Genomic DNA, 26,327 nt, shown 5'->3' on the forward strand with positions numbered 1-26,327 from the left:
AAAACATCCTTCTCTAAATATTTTTTCTTTTCTCTTTCCTTTTTAGCCATCTCAATAATCAAAATCAACTTTACTCATAGTTCTTCATTTTCTAATTTAACTTCCTTCAATTACTGTTCAAGATTATTATTTTCTCATAAGAATTTAGATTTCTCCTTTTCTAACTCTTTTATCCTTGTCATAAATTCTAACTTAGGCATTTGAGCTTTCATCAATTCTTCTTTCAAAATATCTTTTACACACATTGAATTCTCATTTTCCTTCTTCAATCTTTTTCCAATCTTTTCTATTGAAAAAATATATTTAAAAAAAACAATTCAAAGTTTGCACTTCTCAAATTTTTAACACTAATTTCTTTGTTTGGAATGATCTCCCTCCTTATGCAACAACAACCAAGGTCCCACAATGCAATCAATATTGACAAAATAACCTTGATCAAAGTGTAAGGTTTAATATTCTCTTATAAATAGTAAGCCTTGGTGTGATGCAATAAAAATGGAGAACTTATATATGCAATAAGTATAAGCCAAATTATCATAAATTATATACATTCATAAGCATACATCCATAACATCATATATTCATAAACTTTAATGTCTTACACATGTCTTATAATTCATACATCATTCTTTATCGACATAAATATATTTTACATATATATTTCACACTTCTTAATATTCTCACAAATATTTAATACATATTATTTCACACATGCAAACATGTTATTCCACACTCTTATCTTCCATTTTTTTCTCTTTATATAACCTCTTTATGCCTTTTCATAATGTCTTTTAGATCTTTTTTTAATAAATAATTCTTAATTATCAAGTAGATGCCTCACAACCCTATATCCTACCAACAAATCTCAAACTTAAAAATGGGATACTGCTGTTGGAATCACCTTTAGAAGCTCATTCGATAGAAGTGGTACAACTTACATAGCCTGCACAAAATAGTGCAATTATGGTTTAGAAAATACATTAAACCAACATTAATACACATCTTCTATATAGAGAGTACTAAAATTATAGACTTCAAAAACTTCAAGAGCATTTTTCCGCAAACCAAACATTCTTGAATCTTAAAATAAAAACAGAAATTTACGTTGTTGAAATGGGGGAATAGACACTGGTTAGACAATAGAAGGAAAGACTGTATATTTCTATCCATAGGCGAGCGAATGACTACACAAGTGAACATTATAACACACTGTTTATCATTCAAATGTACAACCAAAATCATCAGTCACCCATTATAGGCATCGAAGTTAAAGCCATGATATCACTTCTCTGTTATTTGTGTTTCAATGATCGAGACATCATCAAAGAGTATGACAATTGTTTTTATAAACTAGTAATCTGAATTAGTTGTTTTCCTTAAAAAATAACAGGATTATGTACTGAGATCATGTACTGAGATCATGTTTTTTCCTATAATATGTGAAGTGTAAGTCTATAGTAAAAGTTTTTCTAAAAAAATTAAAGCAAGCCAAAAAAGGTTAACAGTTGTTAATCTTCCTCTTTTATAAAATGTATTGAGAACAAAATCTATTAGATGATTTGTTGATGGAAAAAAGCAGGGTAAGAAACCGTATGGGCTGAAACCACCACAACGGATATACTTGTTGGGAATCTACTTATTTTGCAGACGTTTAGAACAGGGCATTTAGGATCTTGTTTAGTAAAGAATTGTAGAGATTACTTCTAAACTGCATCTAATGCACCTTAAGCAAGAGTGGATCTAATTAAGGAGCGAAAATGTTGCGTAAAAATGATAGTCATATATTTAGTGATTAGTGCTATATTTAAGGTTTGTTCTTAAATAAAAGGACATCATATGAGAATTGTGTAAGTACTCTTGGAAATAGATTACCTGCAGGGTAATCTATAAGAGTAAATCTATGGAAATTGGATTGTGTCTTTTATTTCAGTTTGTAAGATAAAAAATAGAGAAGAGTATAGTTCTATTCTGCACATTGACATTCGGTTTTAGTTCATGGTATCAGAGAAAGCAGTGTGAAGTAGCAAGAGTGCTAACGTAAGAGTTTTTGTTGAATGGGCAGCCAGATAAAATACCCACAAAAAGGAAAGCTGCGATTTGGGTTTGAACTACCACATAAAGCAAACAAAAAGGATACAATTTGCTTTTGCTACAAACCAAAAAGGGTAGTGTAGAAACATCGAAAGAGTTTTTGTTTGGAGAGTGCCAAACATTTCCTTTGGCTAATATCTGTTGCAAGATCATCCTTCCTTCATGCATCAGTAATTTGTATTGTATATGTTAGACATATGCATCAAAAAGTTTCAGTTGAAAACAATAAGTGACCGTTGATCTGTCCTTTTTTCTAGTTAGCTGTCAATCTTCAGCGGTTTGTTGTCAAGGAGCTTAACATATTTATAAGGAACTAGTTGTCTATCACTGTTTGCATTTTAATAATACAATTTCATTGGGCCTTCAGCTGCTGCTCTGTTGTGTTTGTCCATCTCTGTTTTCTTTTTACTGTTTATTTATTTGATTGGGTATCAGAGCCAAAGTCAAAAGTTTCCATAGTGTTGCATAATAAAGAACTATGATTTCTATTTTTGTTGCAAACAAAACTATTTGGAGTGTGTTGAAGCTACAATATATAGCAAAAGGAGACGTTGCTTGATGGTCGAAGTTGCTGCTGCAGTCAAACACCAACTGAAGTGTTGGTCTCATTGCTGGACATTGATTTCAACAAGGGTATACTGACGATGGCCAAACTCCCACAACCAAACAATTGCAAACTAAGTCTCCCTTTTATTGGACATGAACTCAAAATGATTACATAAACTATAATATGCGACGAGAACCTATATTCCAGAGTATAGTCGATCTCTTTCCTCGGCCCCATTCAATCGATCTTCGTTCTCCTTGTCGTCTCTAACTCTTCTCTCCACTGCTACCGTGATGTATCACAGTGAACATTCTAATCTGGGATTGATCCTCTCTTCTCCAACTCGTCGACCTCTCCTCCTTGTCTATATTTGCTTCTCTCTCTTCAAACCATTCCAAATTCTCTAACTGCCATAAACTAAATCTTACATTCGGGATTTTCCTTCAACTAACACACCAACGAGCATTTGCCCCCGAACAACTCAGTTAACTAGATCAATCACACAAAATTGAACTACCAAAAAACAAATAGTATTTAGGGTGGCACGATCATTCTGCATCAGACTCTCTAAGAGACTAAAGAAAGCATGCACTCGTGCACATGGAAGTAACAATTAGCAACTACTCCCCTCCATCCCTTTTTTCCTCTTTTGCTAACATCTCTTTGGAACAATTATCATGCTTTTCCAACATTGATGTGCAATTGGCTTTGCTCCATACATAGATTTAAACTCACTGTATACCATTCTTCTCCAAAATCTGCTTGCCCATCTTTTGCAGCTTACACTTACAATTTTATCTTCACATTCAACAAATCATTTTCAACTTCACCATTCACATCATAGACCACAATGGCTTTACTAAAAGCTTCATATACTTCTTCACATTTTGTTTTAGATTTCTCAACATTCAACTTGTCAATTGACTGCAAAATAATGTCCTCATGAAATACAAAACAAATATGCCTCTTCCTGCATTACTACATTAACATCTTTATCTGTAACTGCACTGTTCATTTCTACGTGCTTTGTTTTCCTATTTGTCTTCACACCTTCAAGCCTCTCTCTGTGCTCCTATTCTATCACCAAAAAATGTGCCCTCAAATCTTTCTCACCGTTATTATGTGTTGTATCTCTTTCCAATTTCTTTTCTATAGTGTCTTCATCATATATTTCTTTGCCTTCCGTGTGAGTCACATCTATACCAAAATTTTCTTCTGCATCTTCTTCTTCTTCTTCCTTTTCTTTTTCTTTTTCACTCTTTAAGTCTTTGTCATACCATGCTTTTGATGTCCACTCTTGCGTATTGTTACCTTTGTCCAATTTCCTTTGGATGTGCTCCATTCTTGTATTTGTGCATTTTGAGTTTCTTAATCTACTTTTGTTTGCTTTCCTTTTTCTTATTGTATCTTCTCCTTCTTATGTGTTTTTCATCTACAAGTTTTCATAACTCCATCTCCCATTCATACATTTCATTGTCACTGTTCATTTCCTCACCCTTTTCATCTTCTTCTAAACTCTTCCTTTTAACAACTTCATTCAAAGATGAAAAAGCATCATTCTTGAAATCATCCAATTCAACTCGCTTACATTTCACCTTGCATGTGTTCTCCTCAAGATTCTTACGAGCTACTCCCGAAATGATTCCAATCTTCTTCTTTGGTATTTCATCAATGGATACTTTTTTTTCTTCAACATCTCTTTACTTCTTTTAAGATTTTCCTGGATGCTCCTGATCATCATTTTCCTTTCCATCTATTCTTGTCATGTCTTCTTCATGGTATGACAATGCTTCTCTTTTCTTGACCTCTTCTTCATAATTTTCAGCTTGTTGGATCCTAAACTAGTCTGTTGCAATGTTAACTCTTCAGCCCATAGACAATCTTTTCTTCACATCTTACATTCTCTTGAAGTGTTTCCTTATCACCATATCCTGCAGCACCACTTTCATCTACTACTGCCCTACACCTAACCATCCACACTTTGTTTCCCTAGCTTAAGGCTTCAATGTCTATTTACTATTGCACTTGTTCTCCTTGATTTATGGACTAGTTTTTTCCTAAAAGCATCTCCTTTATGCTTCCTTCCTTGACAATTTTTCTTATATTCTTGGTTTCACTTTAACTTTGTCATTTCTTTCATGCTTTGAACTTGTTTGTTGCTAGAAAATCCATCATAAGCAACCTCTTATTTACACTATATTTGTTGCCCCTCAACAACTGGTTTCTTATACCAACTTGGTACTTTATATGATTGATTTTCCATTTTTCTTTTCTCCTTATTAACTTGTATATCTACATTCTTATTTTTACCTACATAACCAAAAACAACTTTTTTACTTCCATTTACTTGTGTAATAGTCCATTGTTCAAATTTTCTTCCATCCTTAACTTCATTGCTTTTCAATTCTTCATTTTTGTAGGCTTTTCTTCCTTGATCTGGAACATCTTCATTTTGCACTTCTTCCTCTCTCCATTCTTTCTTTTCTTTCCTCTTGTTCTTCACAATGAGAACTTCTTTCACCTCTTCCAATAGATGTTGCTCACTTAATAACTCTTTGTTGTCCAAACCTCTATATATTTCTCTCATACTCTCATCTTCTCTTTTCAAGGTAATCGTCCTTTGCCTTCTTCTTTTCTTAACAATTATCTTTACAAGCCACTTCAAATTCTTTTTCAATGACCAACACCAACCATATTCTTGGTTTCCTTCCTCTGACCACTATTGTACCATAAGCTTACACTTCTTGAAATCTCTTCTTAACTCTACCATTTCTCTATCCCACTCTGAATCTTACTTTTGCATATTCACTTTCATCTTGTTTTTCTTTTTGGGAATTTCTTTCTTAACTTACTGCTACATCTTGCTATTTTTTTTCCCTCTTGGATTTTTGATACCTCACTTGTGTCTTCTTTGCTTTTCTTTAACCTAGTCTTTTGGTACCCATAGTATTCTTGTTACCTCGTCAAAACAACCATACACATATTTTCCCAAAACCCTTTGAAGATAATTATCCTCCTCTACCTAGATCATTTAGGGCTCTGATACCAAATGATGACCGATAAACTCCCACAACCAAACAATTGCAAACTAAGTCTTCCTTTAATTAGACAAAAACTTAGAATTACTACATTAACTATTATATGTGACAGGAACCTCCCGACCTATTCAAGAAACTAACGATACACTTACATAAAGGCATATAGTTAACACATCAAAATAACTCATTAAGGTAAAACCACATAAAAAAGAAACTAGACTAATTATTTATTTCTACAAAACATGAAAACGTAATTACAAACATTGGCTGCGAACACCACCTATAGGAATGAGCAATATTCCTTAAGTAGTTACATAAGTCTATTTTGATCTTCTTAGATGACATTCTCACTTTTAGCAAATCATGGGAAGAGCACTTGAGACATTTAGACAAGGTGTTGGGTATCCTTGAGAATGAGTCTTTGTTTCCTAAGGAGTCCAAGTGTGAATTTCGTATGACAAAGTTATTATATCTTGAACACATAATAAACTCTAAGGGAGTTAGTGTTGATATTGAGAAAATTAAAGTTATTCTTGATTGTCCTCCACTTGCTAACCTCTCACAATTGAAGGGTTTCTTTGGGCTATGTAGTTTCTAAAGGATATTTGTTAAATGATTTTCTTACTTGACTGCCCCGCTTACAGATTTGATAAAAAAAGAGCCTCTACTTGGCTAAAATAGTGCAATAAACTTTTAATCACTTCAAGTATATGATGAGTACATTTCCTATTCTAGCTATTCCAAAATTTACCAAGCTTGTTAAGCTTGAGTGTGATGCTTCAAGTGACTTGGTATCAAAGATTTCCTAATGCAAAATAAATATCCTATTGCATTTTGAGGGTAGGAAGTTGAAAGGAAGTAAAAAGAGTTATTCAATCTATGATAAAGAGATGTTAGTTGTAATTCATGTTTTGGCTAAGTTCAAGTGATACTTGGTTGGGGGAAGATTCATTGTCAAAACAAATCACAATAGCCTCAAATACTTTCTATATTAGAAGGATCTCAATAGTAGGCAATAAAAATGGGTTAGCAAATTCAAATCCTACGATTTTGACATTAAATAGGTCAAGGGGAAGAGGAACAAAGTGGTTTATGCATTGTCAAGAAGGCCAAATTTGTGCTCAAGTTTGAAGATAACAACAAATTGGAAGGAGCAATTACAAGCTGAATATGCAAAGAATTCTCTTGACAATAATATTCAAGATGTCACATTACGTGATGATAGGTATGAGGTAAGAGAGGGTCGCATTTTGTACAAGAGAAGGATAATGATAGTGCTTGAAACTATTATTAAAATATAGATTTTTATGACATTTCATGATAATCGTATGGATGGTCACCATGGTTATTACAAGTTATATACTTGTAGATCCAAGAGACATTCTAATGAAAATAAATGAAGGATGACATTCTTAAGTATGTTTGAGAGTGTCAACTATGCCAACAAAATAAAAATGAACATACTTAACTTGCTTGTCTACTACAAACCTACCTATTCCTACTTAGAAGTAGGAGAGTATCTCAATGGACTTCATCTCAAGGCTTCCCAAGGTGGAAGGGAAGAATTGTATCTATGTGGTAATGGATATACTAACTAATTTTATTCACATTTTAATTATTTCAAGAAGGTATACAATAGTACGGGTGGTAGATTTTTTATTTAGAGAGGTGTTTAGATTGCATGGGACACCTAAGAACAACATTAATGAAAAGGGTGCAACAAGTTCATGAGCTTAGTTTGGCAGAAGTTGTTCAAGTTGTGTGGTATTGAGTTGACTCCTAGCACTAGTTAGCACCCTCAGACTGGTGAACAAACATAAATTATTAATAAATGAGTTGAAGGCTACCTACACCGTTATGTTTTAAGGAAGCCACTCTTTAGCACCTTCACTATGATTGCAATGCCATGAAGGAACCTACAATATCCACCAATCGTCAAGTCTATTAAATTCCAAGAGATTAATTGTTTCACGCATAGCCATGCTATAAACAACCTTCTTTAACAAGTGTCATCTTATTGATCATGTTTCTCAATAGATTTCTCAAGTAGATCTAATCTTCCCACACAATCATTAATAAAATAATGTTCCTTACATCTCCATGGATTAGATCAAATATAAATATTTTTATTATATTTTATTGGCTGAAGTTGCAACTAGAGCTTCTCTCTTGCATACCACTTACTTTGATAGATTTGGTGTCTCCCTTCCAAATAAAAGGTTCACCACCCTCATTTCAATGGGGGTTCCTTCTCAGTTTGTCTGTAGATACTTTCATCCTTTGTAATTCTTTGCCACTATAAAACAAGCTCAATGCCTTACAATTAATAAAATTGCTTGTTTCACCTCTTCTCAACCTAATACATTTTGTAAATCCCGCTTACCTTTAGGTTTGAATGTGTTTTGTTGCTTATCTAGATTTTTATATTGTGTAAAAATGATCTATGGGAATTATATGTGGATTCCCTCTACCCTCCTCCTATTTCTTACCTCCATATTTATTTGGAGAAATAAAGACCTATGTGAATCTTTCTAAAATCATTGATTGATTCTTTGTGTTGTTGTAAGAAAGGAGGAAATTCATAAAATATCAGTGCATCACCTCTTTTTCTTTTTTTGCATTATTTTCTCCCTTTTTCCTAACAAATAAGTAGAGTAGGATTAGGCGTTAGGTTTAATCTATGTTGAGTTGAATCAACACATGCATCTAGATTTAGAAGTCAACCTTCATCGAATATTTAATCTTATCTACATGGGTCTCACACTTTGAGATCATTAAAATTGTATCACTAGGTTGTTGAACTCAAAATTGAACAAAAGGTGCAAAATTCACCAATAACAACACTACAACTAGATTGAAGAATATAAAAGTAAATAGTAGTATTGTACATAAATGATAGCTACATATTTAAAAATTTGATTTATATAAAAGACTTTACTAAAGTGCTATTAGAAATAGATTAACTACAAAGTAATAAATAAATCTATACTTGTTGGATTGAGAATTTTTGGGACTCCCTTACACATAATGATAAGCGTTTAACTATGTTTTAATTTGTCGGTTAAAAATAAAAAATACTATGGGTCTATATTTGGTTATGTACATAAATATTCAGTTTCAATTTCACTAAAAGAATGTACCTATTGTATCACAGAGAGAGAACCCTACTTTTCCATCTTCCAAATGGTTGGCATGCTTTTTGTTTTATTATCAATTATATGTAAATTCCCCATCTTATCTAACTCGATGTCTTGAACATGAAGTACCAATAATCAAGTGATCTAGATTGCAAGAGAATTTATGATCTATTCAAGTAGCAGTGGAACTCTCATTAATTAACTAATCGGATTCAGAATAATTTAAGATGATCTTGTTCAAGTTGTTCATAAAGTATAATCTGTACAAGTCATTATTAATTTACTTGTTAATAAATCCTTCTCAATTTTGATAAGAGTGGATGATTTTTACAGAGTGTGGAACAAATACTACTAAAAGGACCATATCACAAATTGTTATTTGTGTATCTAATACTTTAAATTAAAAATAGTATATTAGGGGAGAAGATCTAGTAGTTGAGCACCCTAACTTGGTGCTTCTCAAAATCTTATGGGGAAATTTTAAATCTCTCAAATTTTTACAGTAACTTACTTGGCAAGTCTCATGTTTATAACTAAGGTGCGACATCATCAAATATGATGCCACATCAACATCTTGGGAAAGAGAACCCCAAAAAAGGCAAGACCAATGGTCGTGCAAAAGGGAGAGCCATAGTTGTGGAGCTGATGTGACATCACATGATTGGTTGCTTTTAACAAGTATGAGTAGTCATCATCAACAATAACAACTTTAAAATCACAACTATTGGTGCAATGTTGTCAACAAGTGTGGCTATCAAATCAACAAGCCTGAGTATTAAATCAACAACTACTGTCACAACCATTAGAATACGTTTAGGTATTGGGTCCTCTCTCCTACATAGTTTATTTCAAGTCTCACTGATATGTGTTCATTAAAATTCTCGATGGAAGATTGAGCAACAAAAATTTGGCCAATAATGTTTTAATTGAAGATGTTGAAGTAGATCTGTTTTGTGTTGTAGCTGGTAATTGGAAATTACATATATGGTTAGCAAGATCACTTCAATTACTGAACAAATCTTACCATGTGTCGGTAGCACTAGTTAGTGTAAATTTATACAAGCAAAGAAAATATTTAAATAACACAAAACAACAAAAAGAATAACACAAGGACACGAGATAAACACTTATAGTAGTTCACCATAAAGACTACATCCACTCTCAACCAGAGAATATAATTCTACTAACCAGCATACAATAAATGACTGTATACATCTATTTATACATTTATATTTAGGTACGAAACAAAGAATCTAGAGAAGGTGAATGGTCATGTGACTATTGGGTTTCACATTCCAAAAAATTAGATCAGAAGAACCAAGCTTGTTGTTTTAATAAAGTAGTCCGATATAACTATATAAATTTGATGGATCTTCATATAACCATTGGGCAATCTTATGTCTCATGGAAAGAGTAACATTGTTGATGGACCTTCATAGATTGTTTGAAGGATGGAAGGGATTAAACTAGACCAGACAAAAGAAAAAATTAGTGTCTCTTTCCTTTTTGGTTTCTAAAGAATCTTTGTATGAAAATTATGGTCGAGATAACCTACAATATACTCCTTACATAGTAAAGTAGCATATGCACATACATATCCTCCTCATCTCTGAAATTATTGTGGAGTTATCACATGTATATAGGCCTAATGTTGATGAATCTTCAGAGGATCTTTATAGGATAGAGGGGTTTAAACTAGACTAGACACAAGGCAAAATTAATATAGTGGCCCTTTCCTTTTTTGGTTTCTGAAGAAGCTTTGTATGCAAACTATGGCTATGGTAACTTACAATATACTCCTTATATAGGGAAATGGTGTATATAAATACACATTCTTTTCATCTCTAAAAGTATTGTGGAGTTGTAACATGTAAATATCCATTACATTGTTGATTAATCTTCAAAGATCTTTTTTAGGGGTTTAACTTAGACCCGACAAAGGAAAAAGTTAGTCTAGTGGTCTTTTTCTTTTCTATTTCTCAAAAAGCTTTATGTGCAAACTTGGGTTGAGGTAACTGAGAATATTATTCTTACATAGAAAAGTAGTATATGTACATACATATCCTCCTGATCTCTGAAATCATTTGTAGACATCAGACAAAACAATTGAACTATTTTTATATTGACTGGAAAAACATGTTACATCTGTGACAAAGCTGCGGCTCTTCACATTAACCATGCCATTACATTTGCCTGTTTCCCACAACCTCTTAGAGCTCTACAAAGCTAGACTTAATTAGGAGTATATAACAATTACAAACTCATACATTATATAGATGATTGAGTGACATGGTGGGGAGAGAGAACATTTATTATGAATGATGGCTAGGCTAGGTCAATAGAGTAGGTACAAAATCAATTCATATGTTTTGTTGAGATCTCCTTTAAATGCATCTCTTAAATGTTTGTGTTGATGCTATTGACTGGAGGACAAGGTCAACTGGCACAATTAATGGAGTAGTTGTGATTACTATCTCCAACACTCCCCCTTAATCACAACTACAAACTTCAATTTATTTCTTGCCTTTCTTCACTGATGCTACAACATCAAAATCTTCAAATATTAGTGATTGAACATAGGAAATCCCATGCTGTCGTTGGGATGCTCTTACCATGAGCTCTAGCCCTCTTAGTTACCATTCCATCGTGTGTGATTCACTTGTTTAATCAACACCACCCATAGAGTCACACTATGGGTACTCAGAGATCTTAGCTTTAGTGGGCTCTATTGACCTCATACATTGCTTTCATATAGAAACATAATGCTGCAACATTCATCCGTATTTTTTTTTTTTATCAATTAACAAATTCACTTGACTTTTCACAATTTCATACACCTATCCTCCTCTGATCTTCTTTATCAACAACTCTTGTTCTATTATCAAAGACTTCTCTTGTGCACACATTGTTTTTTCTCTCACGACCAGATAAATATCCGTACAAGTTTTTAACAGTACAAACCAATTTCAAAATGGACAATAAAAACAACATACTATGAGATCCTCTGAGCCTTTGGAGACTATGGCAGCAACTTTGACTGGGCGAATATCAGAAACAGCTCCAATTCCAAACTCTCTATTCTTCTTCTAGCCTGCGATTTCTATACCTCTTCAGGCTCCATGACTTTCACTTTGCACAACTTAACAGCTCACGAACTAAAGAAGGGAAATCACGCCTACAAGACGACTTCCTTGTCATTTTCTTCAACACTGATCTCCCTAATGAACAATTTAATTTTTAAAATTTTTTTTTCCTACACGACTCCTTTCTTGGGCCTTCTCTCTTCTTTGTAAGCCTCCTACAACTTGATTTTATTGTGGAGGCAGTGGCATCTCCTCTACAAGCAACCCAACACCACGGAGCTCATAAACAATGCATATGTCACAGCCTTTGCTTCTGATTGCTCCTCGCTCTGGTTGATTGTTCCTCGCTCTGGCACCAATGCCCACATACGAGATCCCTCTGCTCCTTCTGCCTCTAACGGCGGTCTTCAGCAAGGACTAGACGAACTTTGTATGGCAGTTTTTCTGTACTCCAACGGTGGTCACTTTTGTCTTATGTCGACACGGCTTTGTTCAATTTCTTCTCCAAATCCATCCAGGTTGGCCACACATAATGACTTCAATATCTCACACGCAATACACGCAGCAGAACAGCCTACCCAAGAAACACTGCACATACCATCTGGCCTTGCATAATCTTCATGACTACCATTGGCTTTGCTACCACTTGTAGACATCAGACAGAAGAAACTATTTTTATATTAACTGGAAAAACATGTTACACCTGTGACAGAACTGCAGCTCTTCACAAAAACCATACCATTACATTTGCCTGTTTGTCGCAGCCTCTTACATAGCTCTACGGAGGTGGACTCAACTAGGAGTACAAAACAATTACAGACTCATACATTATATAGAAGATTGAGTAACATGGCGGGGAGGGAGAACATTTATTATGAATGATGGCCAGGTCAATAGAGTAGGTACAAAATCAATTTATATCTTTTCGTGAGATGTCCTTTGAATGCATCTCTTAAATGTTTGTGTTAATGCTATTGTTGACTGGAGGAGAAGATCAGCTGACATAATTAATGGCAACAATTAATGGAGTAGTTGTAATTGTTGGAAACTGATTGCAACTAATGTGTGTTGAAAAATATTTCTAAATTTCCATTTCTCTGTTTACATTCCTTATCCAGTTTCTATTCTAGTTTAAATTTGTTTTATGAAAATTGTCAAATAAACTTTTAAGCATGAAATAATAAGTTTCCTACAGTGGAAAGGAAACAGTCCATTATTGGTTTTTATGTATTGGGAACTGCTTATATATAAGCTGCCCTGTTTCCCTTTTATAATCAGTTTTCTACAGAATAATATAATGTTTTTCACTATTGAAATTATGTTGAATATTTTCTGTGTAAAAATGGTTTTGTTGCAAGTGTTTATTATTCTTGTTTGTTGATGTATTTCTGTTATCATTGTTATGCTGCTATTTTGAATTCTTCAGTGATCACTATCTCCAACATTACTGTGGAGTTATCACACATATTCAGCCCTAAAATCTAAACTTGGAGCAGTATTACAAACTTCTGGAGACGTAACAGTGGACAACAATCACTGAACAACTAAATTTCTGTGCTTTTTGTGTAAACGATAGACAGTAACACTTGCCTGGTAATTCTACCCTTTCAAAAACTAAAAATCACTTTGAAAATGTGGTATTAACTATATATACAAGAAATATAAGACTGATAAGCTTTCTTGAAACTTACCTGAAATTGGCTACCACTCTGAAAATTCAATTGGATGAGGATGACGAAGGCTGTGACAATGTAAGAGCAACCACTTGACGAAAATCATGGCGTTTGGTCTCGAAATAGTGAATACCGTATGCTTTTGGCCAATAGGTTAACCAGATGGAAGCTTGTACAATCCATTTCAATGTTTGTCCCTCGAAATTCCTGTAGATCTTCCATGTTATGGGCTTTCCATAATCGTCCCTGGCAAAGACTACTCCTCCTTCCTCAGTGAAAGCTTTATCAAAGGAACTCACAGATTTGCCGCTGAAAATTGAAATCTTTGGAGGTTCAGTCTTAAATACTGGCTTCCCAGTAGTTGAATCATATAGAGTCCAGTCTAACTTTGCATTGGTATTATTGAAGACAGAGTGCTGGAAGTTCCATTTCTTGATCCTCTCTGTGGATGTAGTTGATTTGGAAGCCTTGACACCCACCATATCAGTTTGGACTGCGGCCTCGCGGGCGTACCCCTTACCAATGTCTGTGATAGGGTTGGACGATGAGACACTCAAGGAAACACCCTGGACGCTAAATCCATTCTCAGGGCCAATTGTCAAACAGATCTTGGCCGGGAAGTGTCGTTCTTTTGGTAAACCACGTATACTTTTATCTGAAATTCCTTCCAAAGAAAGCACGTCGCACCTGACGTTATCCAGATGCAAGGACACTTTAATGCAATCGGAGCAGACATTGACAACTGGTTCGAATTGAAGAGCGCATTGCAGCTGGTGGTTATTCAAACCTCAACGTAGACGATCTCGATCTACATCGGCCCATTTTAGATTTGCTTTTTCCCTGAAGCCCGAATATTTTTCTTCCGTCTTCAAGGAGGAGAGTGGAGAGTAGGAGGTAATTACCCACGATCCCTCAGAGCTTGAGTTGTATGAAATTCTTGACACCCTCTCAAAAATCCATTGCATCCACAATCGCTGATTGCTTGGCTCCCTCTTAAAACTACTTTGCGTACATGAACGATGGAACTTAGAGGATGAGAAGCTAAACAAAAATAAAGTGGAAGCCAAAAAACCCATGAAACGGTGTGTTCCCTCCAAGCCCATGAGTATCAGAGTATTTTGTTGTGTTTGTGCCAAAATTTCGAGCACAAGTTCATCGTCCATGGGATTTGGGAAAAGAGTACATCCAGCACAGATTAGAGAGTTAAATACTAGCCTGTACATTCTGGGGTCAATTATGCGCGGCTCTAACTTCAATTCCCGGAACATGTCCAAGAACCTTGAGAAAGCTTCAGTACAGATAACTTTTGAGGAACGAAGTAAGAATGGATCAATAAACATCCATAACAGCACTGGAAGCAAATTGTTTTGCATTGATTCTTCACTACAATTCCCCATATCATATCTCCCAATCTCATATTTCCCTAAGAAATTGTTACCCTCAAGGAAATTGAAAGTGAGAGACATTTTTTCTTCGTAAGGCTTGGCGCAAAGTGATACTGAATATATACCATCATAAAAAAAGCTAAGCTCGTTCGATTCAATCCCTCGTCCCTTCCATCCACATGCACGACATATCCACTCGTAAACATCTGGAAACTCCATGACTAGCACTGAATATTGAACAGAAAAGCCTTAACACTTCAAACGGCAGGGCTTGGGTACTACCTTATAAGCGGCACGGCACGTAAAGTGTCTGATTGGCTTTCCACAGTTCTTTGACATTTTCTCGTTACAGTAGGTAAGGAGGGCACTTCCCCTTTGATTTTTCTTAGTTTTAGTAAGGAGGGCCCTGTCCCTTGTCAAATTTTGGGAATCCAATGTGAGGTGCAGTAGATTCAGTTTTGTATTACGATAGCAGATTGCCTCACATTTTGCTCGTTAGGTCACTTTCATGTTTTTATAACGAGGACGACCTTTTCTGCTCAGTCAAGTCAATGAAGTGGATACAAGAGTTTTTGGAAAGCTGGGTGCCCACAAAACGTAAACGACATTTTAAGCATTTAATTATCCCTTGTTTGCATTTGGATAATAATAGAGGGACCATTAGCTCTTACTATCTTCCACACAAAATGGTCCATTTACAAAAATTCAATGTCAGATTATGAAAATTGAGATGGTGAAAATTGTATAAAAATCTATCGTATTTTGTAGATTTTGGGTTTCGTACAAATGTCATTTTTTATGTGGAGATTAAGTGCGTCTAGAAATATTTAGATAGAAACCATTGCATCGCTATGTTGAGTAAATTTGATGGCCCACTCTTATTGTCATTGAGTCTAGTAAAAAAAAAAGATTTTTCATAAAATGTAGTTTTCTGAATTTTCATTGTTATTGTATTTTATTAAATGATCTAAATGTTCATCCCATTTAACAAAATTAGAATACTATAGTTAATATTGTAGATTCTTTCATGAATGAATGAAAGATTTTAATAATATCTTTGAGGTCAAAGCAGTCTATAGACCCAAGAACAATATGTGACCCTAAAAAAAAGGGCAATGAATTTTGATTAGTATATGAAGCAAAGTTGTAAGAGATTGTCTAAGAATAAATAAACCGTATTGACCTAATAACTAATTAATAGAATAATTGTAAGGGTGTGAAAAATAATGATTTTTTAAAAAGGTGTTACCTTCTTTTATTATTACTTGCCCTTCCTCAATTCTATTGTTATGAGTATTTTTTAATTAGTTGTTAAAGTTTATAGATTAGAAAAATTATTTAATTTTTATCTAAAGTTAATTTTACTAATTTAATAAGAATAAATATGTTTTAAATGAATTGTCTCAAATTCAATTGATTCAAAATTTGAGTTCTCAACAATGATTAAATTACATTTAGGATTCTCCATTGTGGAGTTAAAGACAACATTGAGAAAGAGGTTCACCAAATTAAGATACTAATGTGTATTTAGTATGTCTACATTGTGTGTACAATTACAAAACTGAAAAAGAAAAAAAATGTGTGCCCCTACCAATATAAGCGGGTTTATGTGAAAAAAAATGTTACTCATAAATTGACATCAATTTAATATATATAACTTCTTATATAATCACACTACAAAGGGGAAATTAGTTAGGCAACATCCATGTTCACACGAATAGCCCCTCTTAAGTTCAACTTATGGAGAATGCAAAAAATACACATGATAATAATTTTAAGTCCCAACTACTAATCCATGTTAGGTATCCACTTACAAATGCAATCTCTCACAAATGGAGAAAAAGAAAAAAATATAAGAGAAAAAATCTCTCTCGAAAAGAGAGAAAACGTATAAACGAATGTGTGCAAATGATGGATGAGAGATAAATGGAGGACACAAGACCCACAAGGACTACATTCATCACAAATATACAATTAATTTCCCCCATTAGAGGGAAAAAGAGAGCCAATATCTTTCCATAACTAAGTAGCTCCTATGCCAATAATGAATGGTTGAAGGAAAAGATGATCCAATTCCTACAAAATGCTTTCCTTTAGGAAGAAACTCCATCTCTAAGAAGATAGACGAGGGAAGAAGTCTTGAGATGGGTGTCAATGAAAATTGATTATGTACCTTCAAGCTTGAATATACCACAGATAAATCAGGAGCTATCCCAATCAATGAAGATGCCAAATTAAATGATTGAGTTAATGATGTGAAAAATCATTAAGAACAATCTCCAAAGATAAAGAAGATGGGATAGAAATAATGTTGAAATTATCATCAAGAAGGAGAGAAACCCCTTAGGTTTGTCCTCCAATTTTGCAACATGAGACCATAAATAAGTTTGCAATACCTATCAAATACTCATCCCACAAAGAAAGATTGGGAAAACTATTTTCATTTGAAGTACTAGAAGCCATGACCACATTGATATCTAAACAAGTAGGAGGTAAATAATTTTTTTTTTTCTCTACAATAATCTCAATACCATTCGAGAGTGTAAGAAAATATATGAGACTTGGTACATATGAAGGAATAAATAGTTAAATATTATGATAGTATGTTCCAAGAAGTCTCCTACAGACTAGAGGAACCTTTAATAGAGAAGCAAAAAGTTCATGATTAGACAAAGAAATCATGGAAGCATTAGATGGAAGAATATTTAATACCTACTTAGGTCTAGCAACCTTGGCCTGCCACATTGAAGCACAACCCCAAAGAAGAGTAGATAAGTAAACAAATATGATGTACTAGAGAAGATGCAATTAGATATTGAACAATTGACATTGTGCTAGGAGATGATGGTAAAGGAAGAGAAAAACAAAGGTAAACAAAACATATTCATATTTCTTGAGAGAGGTCCACATGATAAACAACTATCTTAAGGAACAAGGGAAAAAAGGTTGCTTTTTAAAGAGCATCTTTAGACAATATTATTGAAGGGACCTATTTGTATCAAGATGGTGAACTAAAAGAGGGTCAAAAGTGGCCACTTCTTTTTTTCTTTTCTGAAACTAACTAAACATGAACTTAGAGGGGTAATTTTAAATTCATGTACTCAAATATTGAAGATAAGAAAACAATAAGAGTTGTACTACTCTGAATCTAATTTCTAAACTACTAGATGACTTAAAAAATAGATAAAATTACTGTTGGCATTATAACAGACAAGAAGAAGGTTGGCATTCCAATTACAATGAGAGATTTTTGGCATTTCAATAAGGATATTGAGAAGGTTGTTGATGACTATGGACATTGCTGATTAAGGATGATTACTGTCTTAATATTATTATTTTGTCATTGATGTCAAGAAATTAATTTTCTAATTCAGTATGATGTTGCCATATCTTAAGAAGCATGATTTTATGAGTATAAAGATGTCGGTAAAAGACACAGAAAGAATATGATGAATAAGGGGATAAGTTATTCAATGGGCAACTATTACCGAGTTAGACAATGATGAGATCATGATGTTTAGATTGTTTTGATATCCTACATATGCTATTGTTTGAAAGGTTAATACTATACTATGTTACTGAGCAAAGAACCTAGTCGGTAAACCCTAAAGATCCTAGTCGGTAAACCCTAAGGTTATCGCTATCGGTTAATGGAGGCAAAATGTCTACCGAGTGAAGTTTAGTATTTATCAAGTTACAACCAAGCTATAACAGAATACATTAAATGTTTACATGTGATATTTAATGAAGGAAGCTGATGAGCTGGAGCGGATTAAATGATTGGTAAGCCATGTATGAAGATTGTTAAAGAATCTATGGTAAAGAAAGATCAGTAGGAAGATCTACAGCTCAGATTGAACCACAATACCCTAACACAAGTTCCAAGGTGAAAATGCAAGTTCCAAGGCGGGGTAAAACATTTTCAGATCGAAGGATACATTGAACCTAGACAAGATTGATGATCTGATGGCTATGATTGATCATGGGAAATGTGATCAAGGAGATTAAGCGGTTGGAAGATTATTTATAAATAGGAAACTGTTGATAAAAAATGTATGCGGGCAAGTGTATGCACAGGGATGCTACATAGTGATTACCGAGCACAGAAGCTTGAAGACCTGTTTGATAATAGAGTATAGAGCCCAGCAGAGGGACAAGATAAGTCTTATGAATTGATTGTATTGAGCAAATAAGAATCTGCTTCAACATTTTTAGATGTGAAGTTGCAGACATATTTTTATTACTGTTATTTTGAGAAGTAGCAGAAAATCTCTTAATCGAGTGGACTTAACAGTCTTATTTGTAAAATCCTCTAGCAAGGTGACATTCTTATTGAGTGTTTGAAATCCTTTAACAAGGTCACTTCTAACAAGGTGAAGATCCTAACAGATCTGAGGGAAATCCCTTAACCGGGTCACTTCTAGCAATGTGTTTGTAATCTTTAATAGGATTTGCCTTTAACCGAGCATACTCTAGAAGAGTATATTTCTTAGTGGGTCCGAAATCCCACAGTGGTTTTTCCCTATTTGGGTTTCCACGTTAAATCTAGTGTTATATGTTTGTGATCTTATCTATTTATGGGTTTGCATGCATTACTATTTTTCTGATAAGGTTACCGAGGTTGAATCTGTTGTTTTTATTGAAGATTAAGTTTGAATGATTCACCCCCCGCTCTCATATTGTTAGCTTGGCATCTATACTAATCATATTTAGTATCAGAACTATCAATTGGTATCAGAGCTTTGGACTCTGAAAGAAAAGTTTAAAGGCACTTGAGTTAAAGATCCAAAAGATGTATAAGAGGGATGCACCGAAGCTGAATAAGTCAAGTTTCTCTACATGGCAGAAAATGATGAAGCTGCAATCTATCAGGAATTGGAGAATATGCTATCTATTATCTGGAGAATGATTTCATCACACCGAGCACCTATCCATTGACAATGGAAGAGATAAAGGCAAAGCAAGAACATATTCAAGCAATGATTGAAATAACATCTGCATTGACCGACTCAGAGTTTAATGATCTAGAAGGATGAATTGATGCAAAGGCAATGTGGACTAAGCTCATATCTGTGTATGGTGGATATGAACATGTTCAAAGAGAAAAAGTGGATAGTCTAAGAGGACAACTTGAATCTATGAGGATGAATGAAGGTGAGAACATAACCCAGTACAATACAAGACTAAAGGAGATTGTCAATCAAATCAAAGGAGTAGGTGGAATTATTGAAGAGAAAGATATAACAAGTAAGTTGTTAAGAACCCTTCTACCAGCCTATGCAATCCGAGTCTATGCAATCAATGAATTGAGATTTGTACCCAATATGCCAGTTTCTTTAGATGCTACTATTGGTAAGCTACATGCATTTGAGTTAAGTAACTTTGATAACAGTGGGTCATTGGTAAATAAAGTTGAATCTGCATTCAGTTCTTTTCATATTGATGAAACTGATGATTACAATGATAGAAAGTATAAATACTTTGAAGGGAATCACAGTGGAGCAAGTGAAAGATTTCACAAAAACATGGAGGAGGTACACAAACTGTATGAGGAAATCAGAAAGCAAGAAGAGTTTGAAGCACTATTAGCCAGAAGGCTACCAAGAGGAAAAGGTAAGTATAAAGGAAAGCTACCTTTAAAATGTTTCAATTGTGATAAGATAGGACATATGGCTTCTAACTGTCCTGACAAAGAATCTAGTGAAAAGAGAGATTACCGAGATGACAGACAGAAAGATAATCATTACAGAGGACACCGAGACTTCAAGAGAAGAGATAAAAAGACATGCCTAATAGCTGATGAGGAATCTAATGATGATAAATCAGATGAAACTGATACAGAGGAAGTTGTTTATGTGGCTATCAAAGATGGATCAGATGAAGAAAGGTATGAAGAAAAAGCTTTAATATCTCATATAAATACTAATGATTCTTGGATCATAGATAGTGGTTGCTCACATCACATGACAGGTGATAAACACAAGTTTATTAAATTAGATGATTATGATGGAGGCTATGTAAGATTTGGTAATGATGCACCATGTCCGGTAAGAGGTAAAAGATCCATAACACTTCTTGACAATGCTAAATGTAATGATTTTTATTGGGTTGAAGGTTTGAAATACAATTTGTTGAGTGTAGCACAGCTAAACAACACAGGTTACCAAATAGAGTTTGAAAAAGGAATTGTCAAAGTCCATGACAAGCATGGAAAGTTAGCTGCTACCGGGACACAAACAAGAGGTAATACATTTCATCTTGACTCAACTTAGAATAAATGTCTATATGCAAGGATAGATGATACTTGGTTATGGCATAAAAAGTTTTGTCATGTTAATTTTGATAATCTGATCAAAATAAGTAAGAAGCACCAAGTAAGAGGTCTACCGAGTCTTGAAAAACCTGAGAATGCTATGTGCTGAGGATGCCAGATGGGTAAGATGACAAGATCAAGCTTTACAAGTAAGTCCTACACTTCTAAGGGAATTTTAGATCTTGTGCATACTGATCTTTGTGGTCCTATGAAAGTTCAGAGTTATTATGGTGATAAATATTTCATATTATTTGTGGATGATTACTCAAGGATGATGTCAGTAATTTTTTTAAAAGAAAAATCAAAAGCTTTTCAAATGTTTAAATGGTACAAGGCTAGAGTTGAAAATGAAACAGGAAGACAACTGAAATGTCTCAAATTAGATAGAGGAGGAGAGTTTACTTCTGATGAGTTCAACTTATTTTGCAATGATCATGGTATAAAAAGACAAGTCTCTACACTAAGAACTCCACAGCAGAATGGGATAGCTGAGAGAAGGAATAGATCTATTGTGGATTGTGCCAGAACCTTGATGATTGAAAAGAAAGTTCCACAAACATTTTGGAGAGAAGCAATAAGCACAACAGTTTACACCCTGAACCGAGTACAACTGAAGAAAGGAACTTTGAAGACACTTTATGAAATTTGGTATGACAAGAAACCTAAAGTAAGTTATTTTAAAATCTGGTATGACAAGAAACCTAAAGTAAGTTATTTTAAAATCTTTGGGAGTAGATGCTATGTTCACAAAGATGATAGAAATGGTAAGTTTGATTAGAAAAGTGAAGAAGGAACATTTCTAGGCTATTCTTCTAGAAGCAAAGCATTTAAATGTCTGATCAAATCATCTAACAAAATAGTAGAAAGTGCAAATGTGAAAATTGATGAATTTGCAGAAAGAAATGATGAAGGAAACTCCAAAGAACCAGAAGATTATGAAGGATTTGTCTATGTTCAATCGAGAAGTCCTACCGAGAAGACTGCTGAAGAAAATGAAGAGAATATCCAGTTACTGAGTGATGAAGAAGATCATACAGAGCCTACCGAGCCTGTATTAGCCAAGTATGTCAGAAGGAATCATGCACCAAGTCAGATTATAGGAGATAAGAATGATCCAGTGATGACAAGGAACAAACTAAGACAGAACACATGTCTAATATCTGAATTTGAATCGAGAATAGTGAAAGAGGCATTTAACAGTGATGATTGGATAAATTCTATGATAGAAGAGATTGATCAAATCAAGAAGAATGACACATGGACATTGGTTCCAAGACCGAAGGGCAAAAATGTAATCGGTACAAAGTGGATCTTCAGAAATAAGCTAAATGAAGAAGGTGAGGTCATTCAGAATAAAGCAAGACTAGTTTGCAAAGGTTATGCCCAAGAAGAAGGAATTGATTATGGTGAGACTTTTGCACCTGTGGCAAGACTTGAAGGAGTAAGAACATTGTTGGCATATGTTTCTTACAAGAATTTCAAGGTATATCAAATGGATGTCAAATCTGCATTTCTGAATGGTATATTAGAAGAAGAAGTTTTCATTGAACAACCTGAAGGATTTGTTGAAGGAGAAAATAATGATCAGGTATGTAAATTGAACAAAGCCTTATATGGTTTGAAACAAGCACCTAGAGCATGGTATGAGAGATTGCACTCATATTTGATCAAAATTGGTTTTATAAGAACAAGTGAAAACAACAACATGTACATGAAGAATGATGAAAATGGAATATTGATCTCAGCCATATTTGTTGATGATATTATCTTTAGTGGAAATGACTCTCTATGCAAGGACTTTGGAAATGAAATGAGTAAAGAATTTGAGATGTCATTAATCGATGAGATAAAATATTTTATAAGTTTGCAGATACTGCAAATGAAAGATGAGATTTTCATTACCCAATCCAAGTACATAAAGGAAATCTTGAAGAAATTTGGAATGGAGGATTCAAAACCAGTAAGTACTCCTATGACTACCAGTTGTAAACTATCAAAGAATGATGAATCTGCATGTGTTGATGAGACACTTTACCAATCTATGATTGGAAAGTTGCAATATGTTGCTCACAGCAGGCCAGATATAGCACATGCAGTAGGTATTGTTGCAAGATTTTCTGCAGATCCTAAGGAAACACACGACGACAATCAAAAGAATTTTCAGATACTTAAAAGGCACTGAAGATTATGGCTTAGTATATCAGAAAGGAAATGTTTTTGATTTAAAAGTTTATACTGATGCTGATTGGGTAGGCAACATTGATGACAAGAAAAGCACAAGTGGAGGAGCTTTCTTTTTAGGAGAAAGACTAGTGAGTTGGCTTAGCAAGAAACAAGTATGTGTTTCTTAGTCAACAACAAAAGCTGAATATGTTGCTGCAACACTGAATTGCACCAATATAGAATGGATCAAACAACTGTTGGAAGGTATAAATGAGCAAGTTACCGAGCCAATAACTATATTCTGTGATAACACTAGTGCTAATAACATTTCAAAGAATCTTGTTATGCAATCTAAGACAAAGCACATCTCTATCAAATATTATTATCTTAGAGAAGAAGTTCAAGAGAAGAAAGTGGTTTTGGAGTATGTTAGCACAAAGGAACAAATTGCAGACATCTTCACCAAGCCACTGCCAAAGGACACTTTTGAGTATCTCAGAAGTCAGCTAGGGGTCCTACCCCTATCTTCCATTCACTGACCGAGTTTGGTGAAAGCATCAATTCGATGACTCTACAGAATATCTTTTAGGAGTTGATGCTGATTTACACACTTTAGGAGGTTTTCTAAAGGTGTGCAGGAAACAATAAATAGGGAACAGGAATTGAAGACAAAATGCTCTGACCGAGACTGAATTGATACATAACAACATGGAATTCACTTCTCAGAGGAAGAAATAATGTTTTTAGTTCTTTTCTTTTTTGGCATTGTTGTCAAAGGGGGAGAAGACTAATGTATGGGGGAGAAGTCTACTGACCGAAGGAGAAGACTACATTTCAGAACCGGGGAGAAGACTAATGACAGAGGGAGAGCATTTCAGAATTTCACAGCAATCTGAATCCAAATCAATAAAGTCAAATCAATTGGTTTTGCCATCAATGCCAAAGGGGGAGATTGTTGGCATTATAACAGACAAGAAGAAGGTTGGCATTCCAATTACAATGAGAGATTGTTGGCATTTCAATAAGGATATTGAGAAGGTTGTTGATGACTATGGACATAATTGATTAAGGATGATTACTGTCTTAATATTATTATTTTGTCATTGATGTCAAGAAATTGATTTTCTAATTCAGTATGATGTTGCCATATCTTAAGAAGTATGATTTGATGCGTATAAAGATGTTGGTAAAAGACACAGAAAGAATATGATGAATAAGGGGATAAGTTATTCAATGGGCAACTATTACCGAGTTAGACAATGATGAGATCATGATGTTTAGATTGTTTTGATATCCTACATATGTTATTGTTTGAAAGGTTAATATTATACTATGTTACTGAGCAAAGAACCTAGTCGGTAAACCCTAAAGAACCTAGTTGGTAAACCCTAAGGTTATCGCTATCGGTTAATGGAGGCAGAATGTCTACCGAGTGAAGTTTAGTATTTATCGAGTTACAACCGAGCTATAACAGAATACATTAAATGTTTACATGTGATATTTAATGAAGGAAGCTGATGAGCTGGAGCGGATTAAATGATTGGTAAGCCATGTATGAAGATTGTTAAAGAATCTGTGGTAAAGAAAGATCGGTAGGAAGATCTACAACTCAGATTGAACCGCAATACCCTAACACAAGTTCCAAGGTGAAAATGCAAGTTCCAAGGCGGGGTAAAACATTTTCAGATTGAAGGATACATTGAACCTGGACAAGATTGAAGATCTGATGGCTATGATTGATCATGGGAAATGTGATCAAGAAGATTAAGATTGTTTATAAATAGGAAACTGTTGATAAACAATGTATGCGGGCAAGTGTATGCACAAGGATGCTACATAGTGATTACCGTGCATAGAAGCTTGAAGACCTGTTTGATAATAGAGTATAGAGCCCAGCAGAGGGACAAGATAAGTCTTATGAATTGATTGTATTGAGCAAATAAGAATCCGCTTTAGCATTTTTAGATGTGAAGTTGCAAACATATTTTTATTACTGTTATTTTGAGAAGTAGTAGAAAATCTCTTAACCGAGTGGACTTAACAGTCTTATTTGTAAAATCCTCTAGCAAGGTGACATTCTTATTGAGTCTTTGAAATCCTTTAACAAGGCCACTTCTAACAAGGTGAAGATCCTAACAGATCTGAGGGAAATCCCTTAACCGGGTCATATCTAGCAATGTGTTTGTAATCTTTAACAGGATTTTCTTTTAACCGAGCATACTCTAGAAGAGTATATTTCTTAGTGGGTCCGAAATCCCACAGTGGTTTTTCCCTATTTGGGTTTCCACGTTAAATCTAGTGTTATATGTTTGTGATCTTATCTATTTATGGGTCTGCATGCATTAGTATTTTTCTGATAAGGTTACCGAGGTTGAATCTGTTGTTTTTATTGAAGATTAAGTTTGAATGATTCACCCCCCCCTCTCATATTGTTATCTTGGCATCTATACTAATCATATTTAGTATCAGAACTATCAATTACAAGGATCAAATGCTTCATGCACACAAAAGTCTTCCTTTTTCTTCAACAAAACATAACATATTTTTTGATGTGAGCCCCTCAATTTTTTTTAATATTTTGAAAAACCCACTAGTAGAAATATAGTTAATAATGAGTACTAGAAGATGCTATAGACACCTAAAATTGTCCTATTTAATTAAATAAATATTTTATTTATTTAATTATTTTATCATAACCTAGTACAACAAAACAACGTACCAAAGGATTGGGTTTTAAACCCTTGAGATTACACGGTTTTGGTCCTAAGAAAGCATTGCAAATCACAGGTTCTACTCCTAATAACCAACAACAAGAGAAGCGATATTCCATGGATCCCAGTGAATAGGAATGGGGTTCAGATAAGTCATCTTGTGATTATGAGCTCATAGAGACATTT

At 34.3% G+C, this 26,327-nt stretch overlaps 1 protein-coding gene across 1 annotated transcript; it reads right to left on the bottom strand.

The window, feature by feature from the left end:
- Positions 1–547: 547 nt before the first annotated feature.
- LOC131859835 (uncharacterized) lies at positions 548–15,173 on the bottom strand. The gene is made up of 3 exons (XM_059213995.1): positions 14,642–15,173; positions 13,588–14,356; positions 548–943 (listed from the first exon to the last, which is right to left on the bottom strand). Exons 1-2 carry the CDS (start codon positions 15,171–15,173, stop codon positions 13,614–13,616), a joined length of 1,275 nt encoding a protein of 424 aa, XP_059069978.1. The 3' UTR covers positions 548–943; positions 13,588–13,613.
- Between the last annotated feature and the right edge of the window lie 11,154 nt (positions 15,174–26,327).

The sequence above is a fragment of the Cryptomeria japonica genome, chromosome 11 (assembly GCF_030272615.1).
Source record: "Cryptomeria japonica chromosome 11, Sugi_1.0, whole genome shotgun sequence".
Lineage (NCBI taxonomy): Eukaryota > Viridiplantae > Streptophyta > Pinopsida > Cupressales > Cupressaceae > Cryptomeria > Cryptomeria japonica.